Genomic DNA, 8,591 nt, shown 5'->3' with positions numbered 1-8,591 from the left:
ACTAGATATTTACAAATATATATGGGTCAGACATAAAAAAAATTATCTAATAGGTTCAGTGTATTGTGATACATTGAGAAAATCCATTTTCTTTTATAGGTTTCTTCCCCTTTTTAATAAAGTTTTCCTTTTAAGTATATTTTCCTTTACATCAGTACTACACAATAAGTGTTCTTCCTCATTAAATGTTTCCTGCAACATAAACTTTCATAATAGATTAGAAAACATCCTTGAGATGATCTGTCCTGAAAAGTCATGATTACAATAAGACAAGACACGTCACATCCACAATCAATTCCAAATTAGCACACGCACAAAGTATCATTTACAAATAAAATAAATTATATAGCCTTGCTCAATTAATCTCATTTGTCATTTCCTGTAGAGTGTTTTTTTTTTTGTGCATGTTGTGTTCATGTGGATCGTGGTGTGAGTGTGAATAGCAAATCAAGTGTCTATCATGCCAATTAATATATCAGGTTCAGAGCAGCAATTGTCTCCGGTCATTTAGTCTGTCAGCTTGTCTGCAAGGTATTAACAAATATAATCAGTAACTGTGCTTTGCATGAAAATTGATAGTTCTTCCTGTGTCTTATCTTCTTGCTGCTGCTGCTGTTACTGCTGGTGCTGTAAAATGTAGATACTTAAGATTATAGCTTATATCTTCTTCTTCTTCCAGCTTGAAGTACCAGATGTGACTTACCTTGTTTTTGTATCAGCATACTCTGCTAAGGGCTAAAAGTTTTCAAATCTTTGTGAGGGTACAAACCTAAAATTCTCTTATTCTTGAGGTTTTGTAACAGATATGCTCCAGGATGTGGTATATCAATGATTGTGTAAGGACCTTCATATAGCGGACGCCACTTAACATTACGTTTTAGAGGTAATGACGATTTGTAGTGGGTCTTAAGTAAAACTTGCATGCCTATTGTAAAGTTTTGCCTTCTTTTCAGATTAGCACCATAGTTCTTATTTCTAATGTCAGCTTGTTCAGTAATTGCCATGAGTACTTCCCTTACCTTTTCCTCGTGTGAAGGTTTGGTGTCAGAAAATTTTGGTAGTGGGTTGCTCCATTCATTAGTTTCCTTTGTGTCAAACATGATTTCTCTGGGAGTGTAGGGTGTGTTGTATATATTTAAATTGTTGTGTATTTCCTCAAAAAGTGCTAGGTAATGTATCCAGTTTGTGTGCTGTGTTGAGGTATAAGTTCTCATGAATCTATTTAATTCTCTAAAAACTCTCTCACAAGGGTTGGCTGATGCATGAAACTTTGAAATAAAGATGCTCTTAATGTTATTGTCCTTTAGAAATTTTCTCCAGGTGAATCATGCATAATACTTGGCGTTATCTGATAGAATGGCTTTAGGTTTTCCACAGTATGGCATGTAATCATTTGTGAATCTTCTAATGATGGTGTTTGCTGTGGGTGACTTAATGGCAAAAAGTTTGATGTGCTTAGAAAATATGTCATAAAATGCTAGAATGTATTTGCAACCTCCGATGCTAGTTGGATGAGGTCCACTAACATCTGTACAAAGTATCTCTCTAGGTCCAGTAGGTAAGATAGAGTGCAAATCTGTTTTGGTGGATTGATTTTGTGGCTTGGATTTTTGACATATGAGACATTTGCTGATGACATCATGTATTTTTCTTCTCATGTTTGGAAAATAGCAATATGTATGTAACTTGTTTAGACATTTCTTTGTTCCGTAGTGTCCCCAAACTGTGTGAGTGTGTGCAACGAGATTGTGTACAGAATCTTGTGGTATGCAAACGCACCAGTTAGTAGCATTTGTGTGTCTTTTGTAGAAAAGTATGTTGTTGTGTAACATGTATCTGTCTTGTAAAGTGTCATTGTGTTGTTGTACTATGATTTGTTTTATTTTGTACCAGTGTGGATCTGAATCTTGTAGCGTTGCCATGTTCTTGCATAGGTCTATGTAGTATTGTGTAAACTGTTTGTCTTGCATGAGTAGTATTCTGTAATCATGTGTGTTCTCAAAGTCTGTATTGTTATGGTGTAATCCTTGCGGTAGTCTTGAAAGTGTGTCAGCTATTATGTTGTCTTTTCCCTTGATGTGCTTGATTTCAAAAGAGTAATTCTGTAATGCAAGTGCCCATCGTGTAAGTCTAGGATGAATGAGTTTACATGACAAAAGGAATGTAAGTGCTTGATGGTCAGTGTATATAATGGTGTGTCTTCCATACAGATAATAATTAAACTTTTTAAATGTCCATATAATAGATAATGTTTCCAATTCTGTGGTGGAGTAAGATCTTTCACATTCCGTTAAAGTACGACTGGCAAAACCAATGATCTTAATATGTTCTGAAGTTTCTGTTTTAACAAGTTGGAATAAACAACATCCCAAACCAATGTTTGATGCATCACAAGCAATACAAAAGTTCAAATTGAAGTTTGGATGTTCCAGCATGTTAGAATTTGCTAAGGCTTCTTTGATTTTAGTAAAGTCATTTTCACAGTCTTGGTTCCAAATCCATACCTGGTTCTTCTTTAATAAGTTTAGTAAGTATCTACTGTTGAGTAACTGTTTAGGTATGAATCGTCTGAAAAATGAGCATAGACCGAGAAATGATTTTAACTGTTTCTTATTAGTGGGACTGGGGAAATGTCTGATAGCATCTAATTTTGAAGGGTCAGGTTTAATGCCTTGTGTGTTGATGATGTGTCCTAGGTATTTGATCTCACAACAAGCAAATCTAGATTTACAAATATTGCCAGTGATACCAGCTTGCGTGAATCTGCATAGTAAAGTGTTCAGGGTATCAGTGTGATCCTTCCAGGTTTTTGAGGCAATCAGTATGTCATCTACGTAGTGTGTAACAGTTTCTAGTAAATCATCACCGAGTACAGAGTTTAGTGCAGTAATGAATACTCCTGAGCTTACATTTAGGCCAAATGGTAATACACAAAATTGATAAGTTCTGCCACCAAACATAAAGGCTGTATATTTTCTGGATTCTTTGCTTATTGGCACCTGCCAAAACGAATTTTTAAGGTCTATTGTAGAGAAATATTTTGCATCCAAGAACTTCTGAAGTTTTTCGTCAAGATTTTCTGGTTGTGTCCTCACAGGTAAGATAATTTGGTTGATAGCTCTTGCATCTAATACTAACCTGATACTTCCATTGTGTCTTTTCACTACATGCAAAGGGCTACAATATGGAGATGTTGATGGTTCTATAATATTCCATGTAATCATTTTCTTTAGTTCTTCCCAAACTGCAGGTCGCAGAGCTAGAGGTACATTGTATGACTTGTGGTAATAGATTTGGTGAGGCTTGACTTCAATCGTATACATATATGTGTTGATCCTACCTGGCTTACTAGTGAAAACATCCTTATTCTTAAGTAAAATATGTTTAAGCTGGGACCTCTCCTCTTCATTAATAGCATCACATTCTGATAACTTAGAATTAATTTGTGTAAGTACATCATTCACTACCTCACCGTGTGATACAGGTTGTTGTGTGGAATCTATGTCAGTCTCACGTATAATCTGTATCTTGTAGCCAGAACAGTGCTTGTTATGGTCTACTAGTCGAGTGTCCAAGTTCAAAACTATGTCTCTGCCTTCATACTTAAAATAACAAATGCCTTTGGAGAAGTCTATAGTACAGTCCTTCTCGCAAAGAAAATCAATACCCAATATACAATTGGCAGCAAGGTTTTGGACAACTAGGAAAGGCCATTGTACGATTCCATTTCCCATATTAACAGTCACAAATACCTGCTTATTAACTCTGCTTGACTTATTACCTAATGCAGTTAATATTAAACAGTTCTGAACTGGGAACTCTGGTATCTTACAAGTTTTCTTCATCATAGTATAAAAATTGTGAGAAATCACACTGACAGCAGCTCCTGTATCAATAATTATGTTAGTAGGTATACCTCCTACAATGCCTGAGGTGGAAGACAGTACAAATCTTTTCTTTACATTGTGACATTGTGTGTTGTCATTTATCAGATCATCAGCTAAGTTTCCACTTTCATTATATCTTAAGAATAGTGTAGGCAACTCTTGTTGTGTAAATGTTAATTTTTCTTGTTTCACAGTTTCACTAGCAAGTGTGTATTCAAACATAGTTTCTAAATTGAAGTTGCCCCCCAAATGTTCCTCAGTCACGACCTGGGGCTCAGTAATGACTGGTTCTAGTTTACCTGGTTTGTCTGGTCATTGGTAAGTGTAGTTGTAGTTTCATTAGCTACCTCAATAATATTTACATTTGGATATTGTCTTTGCCAATCACCTGTCTGGTTTCGTTTGGCTGAAGTCACTTGTTGGTTTGTGTTGCTTGTTTGCGCAAAATTCCCTTGTGGCATCTGAATATGATTTTGTGGTAGCGGTTGCGGTGTTTGCCACTGTCTCACATAATACTGGTTGTAGTTCTGATTAAAGTGCGGTGTAAGTGTTCCATTTCTTGTGTAATCTGTGTTGTTGTTTCTTTTCCAGTGTTTCTGTTTTGCTTTGTGTCTGTTGTTGTTTCCATTATTCCTTCTTGAATTAAAATTGTTGTTTCTTCGTTTTTTGTACGGGTTATCTCCCTGTGTATAGTTGTAGTTGTTGTTTGTGTGCGGCTGTGAGTTGTGGTGATTGTTTTGCATGTTTACTGTGTGTTGTGAATTTTTCTGTGTGTTTGGTAATGTAGCAATGTAGACATGTTGATTCCTACTGCGTGAGTTGTGTGTTGGTTCTTGTTCTTCATATAGTAAATCAACAGCATCTAACTTTTCCAAAAAATATTCAGGATCGTCGTCCGGTAAGTACAGTAATTTCTCTTTAATACACTCCTGGAAATTGAAATAAGAACACCGTGAATTCATTGTCCCAGGAAGGGAAAACTTTATTGACACATTTCTGGGGTCAGATACATCACATGATCACACTGACAGAACCACAGGCACATAGACACAGGCAACAGAGCATGCACAATGTCGGCACTAGTACAGTGTATATCCACCTTTCGCAGCAATGCAGGCTGCTATTCTCCCATGGAGACGATCGTAGAGATGCTGGATGTAGTCCTGTGGAACGGCTTGCCATGCCATTTCCACCTGGCGCCTCAGTTGGACCAGCGTTCGTGCTGGACGTGCAGACCGCGTGAGACGACGCTTCATCCAGTCCCAAACATGCTCAATGGGGGACAGATCCGGAGATCTTGCTGGCCAGGGTAGTTGACTTACACCTTCTAGAGCACGTTGGGTGGCACGGGATACATGCGGACGTGCATTGTCCTGTTGGAACAGCAAGTTCCCTTGCCGGTCTAGGAATGGTAGAACGATGGGTTCGATGACGGTTTGGATGTACCGTGCACTATTCAGTGTCCCCTCGACGATCACCAGTGGTGTACGGCCAGTGTAGGAGATCGCTACCCACACCATGATGCCGGGTGTTGGCCCTGTGTGCCTCGGTCGTATGCAGTCCTGATTGTGGCGCTCACCTGCACGGCGCCAAACACGCATACGACCATCATTGGCACCAAGGCAGAAGCGACTCTCATCGCTGAAGACGACACGTCTCCATTCGTCCCTCCATTCACGCCTGTCGCGACACCACTGGAGGCGGGCTGCACGATGTTGGGGCGTGAGCGGAAGACGGCCTAACGGTGTGCGGGACCGTAGCCCAGCTTCATGGAGACGGTTGGGAATGGTCCTCGCCGATACCCCAGGAGCAACAGTGTCCCTAATTTGCTGGGAAGTGGCGGTGCGGTCCCCTACGGCACTGCGTAGGATCCTACGGTCTTGGCGTGCATCCGTGCGTCGCTGCGGTCCGGTCCCAGGTCGACGGGCACGTGCACCTTCCGCCGACCACTGGCGACAACATCGATGTACTGTGGAGACCTCACGCCCCACGTGTTGAGCAATTCGGCGGTACGTCCACCCGGCCTCCCGCATGCCCACTATACGCCCTCGCTCAAAGTCCGTCAACTGCACATACGGTTCACGTCCACGCTGTCACGGCATGCTACCAGTGTTAAAGACTGCGATGGAGCTCCGTATGCCACGGCAAACTGGCTGACACTGACGGCGGCGGTGCACAAATGCTGCGCAGCTAGCGCCATTCGACGGCCAACACTGCGGTTCCTGGTGTGTCCGCTGTGCCGTGCGTGTGATCATTGCTTGTACAGCCCTCTCGCAGTGTCCGGAGCAAGTATGGTGGGTCTGACACACCGGTGTCAATGTGTTCTTTTTTCCATTTCCAGGAGTGTATTAAAAGGAAGTCTTGCTTTCAGTGATCGGATCACATCTTTTGGTTTCACTGGTTCATTAAGGAAGTGTGTCATGTTTAGGTACTTCTCGAAATATCTGCGCAGGTTGTCGTTTTTAGGATTGAAGTGTTCGGGTTCAGTGACTTGTTTGCGGATGCGTTCCTGCACAGTGGGTGACCAAAACTTATTCAAGAAGGTGCGTTCAAACTGCTCGTATGTTACACATCTGTCGCATTCATGGTAAGCCCAGACAGCAGCGTCCCCTTGAATATAATGCACAACGTACGCAATGCGTTTGTGGTCGCTCCACGAACGTGGGAAAGCGTTCCTAAAAGCTTTTAAGAAGATGACAGGGTGTACAGCGTTTTTGCCTGGTATCAAAGGTTGGAATTTACGGTGCTTGAATAGACTTTCTTCTTCTTTGTTACGTGTTCGTCTGTTTCTTTCCGTGTAATCATTCAATTCTTCCCTGTGTGTACATGGTTCTTCATCAGAATGATAATTGTATTGTATTTCGGGTGATGGGTATCTGCTGGTATGCGTGTCAGTGTATTGTGTATTTGAGTGTTGAAATTCGTGTGTGTACATGTGTTCATTCCCGAATCGAGATTTTCTTCTGTGTGTGTAAAAATGTGTAGTGGGTATACTATTCTGTTGTGCTTGGCATTGAGTTGTCTTTGTTTGCATATCGTCATCGATTACTTGTCTATTGTTGTTCATGTATTCCACTACAGAATCGTGCACAATATGTGGCAATTTGTTTTGTATACATTCTTCAAAAATTTCGTCTTTGTGTGCCGTCCATTCTTTAAATTGTGAGTTAATGCGAGACAAATGGGGTTCAGCCTCTATCTGTATTGTTGTGTGAATCTGTTTGTGAATGTCAGCTACGTTTGTTTCTATTGTATTCACCTTTAAATTAATTTCGTCACATGCGTACGTGTTTGATTCTAGTTTGCAATTAATAGTTTCACAGGTTTTTGTCAAGTCATGGATGTGATTGGCATTGTCGCTTTGTCGTAATTCTAAATTTTCGAATTTTTCCGTAAGATCGTCGACCTGTTTGGAAAGACGTGTATTAATTTCATCTACCTTTTGAGTCAGTATGGCGAAGTCTGATTTTATGTCATTTCTGAAGGCTGCATTGTCTGTCATTAATTGTGAGAATTTTTCGTCATTATCTTGCTTAATATTGGATATGCGTTCCAAAATTGAATTCAGTATAGCGCCAAAATTTTGATTGCAAAATGAGCTTGCCCCCGCCGCGTCATTAGACGTGACGTGGTCTCTCAGGTTTGGTTCTGAATTGCTCCTCTCGGCGTTTATTTGTGTCTGTAGCGGATTATTTTGATGTGTTTGCGTGTCTGTATTAATTTCTGTGTCTGAATGTGTCTGTGTATCCATGTTTGCATTACTTGATTGTTGTTCCATTGTGTACTGGTGTCGAGTTTTTACCATATCGTGAGTAAATTGTGTGCAAGAAAAAAATCGTTTAAACGCGTAGTGTGAAAATGTACTGCCTATGTGTGTGTTTAAATGACTGAGAATGATTGAGAGATGACTTTAAAGATCGAAAGTAGCATACGTGTTAATGGTGACTAGCCCTATGTGTGTGTTTAAATGACTGAGAATGATTGAGAGATGACTTTAAAGATCGAAAGTAGCATACGTGTTAATGGTGACTAGCCATGTTGCTTGAATCTTGTACAATGTCGGCCATATTGTGCAATGTAACTTGCGTATTGTTGGATCGGAATGTAATCGTCTGAATAATGAGATTTCGCGGAATTTGGAAAAAATTACTGACTGGAAACTGAATATTGAATTTAATGCTGAGAAAAATAATTTTGAACGAAAAATGTGCTTGGAATCAATTGTGGATGCGCAAGTGCTGCGTCTTACCGTACATGTCGTCTTGATGCGAAGATGGCATTTCCAGTCCAAATTCTCTCCAGATTTTATTCGTTTTCTTCAATATTCCCGTCACCGGTCAGGATGTACATGAAAAAGAACAATTAGTTGTAGTACAGATACAATAATGAATCCTGGCACATAGTCGCCAGTGTAACAAATAAAAAATATAAAATAATAATAAAATATAATAATAATAATTTGTAATAATAATAATTGTTAGTTTGGATAAGTAATTGAGGGATTAAAATTTTACACCGTGAATTTATCAAGCTTCGCACGTCCGAAGATGTACGGAACGTAGCCAGGGCTCATTATGTATTTTTTTTTGTAGACAGAGTCTGATATCTGACCTCAGCTTCAATCATGAAGATGGAGTGACTAAAACTACTAAAACAAAGCAAAGCATAAGATTAAATAAACATATTCATTTCAACATATACATT

General features: G+C 39.7%; 1 protein-coding gene across 1 annotated transcript; it reads right to left on the bottom strand.

Annotated features, from left to right (window-relative positions):
• Nucleotides 1-515: 515 nt before the first annotated feature.
• LOC124717222 (GATA zinc finger domain-containing protein 14-like) lies at nt 516-7,692 on the bottom strand. Its single transcript, XM_047244010.1, has 4 exons — nt 7,033-7,692; nt 4,250-4,816; nt 704-735; nt 516-627 (listed from the first exon to the last, which is right to left on the bottom strand). The coding sequence occupies exons 1-4, from the start codon at nt 7,690-7,692 to the stop codon at nt 516-518; spliced, it is 1,371 nt and encodes a 456-aa protein (XP_047099966.1).
• Between the last annotated feature and the right edge of the window lie 899 nt (nt 7,693-8,591).

Source organism: Schistocerca piceifrons, chromosome 9, assembly GCF_021461385.2.
Source record: "Schistocerca piceifrons isolate TAMUIC-IGC-003096 chromosome 9, iqSchPice1.1, whole genome shotgun sequence".
NCBI classification, from domain to species: Eukaryota; Metazoa; Arthropoda; class Insecta; order Orthoptera; family Acrididae; genus Schistocerca; species Schistocerca piceifrons.
This window is presented reverse-complemented; position numbering and strand designations above follow the sequence as displayed.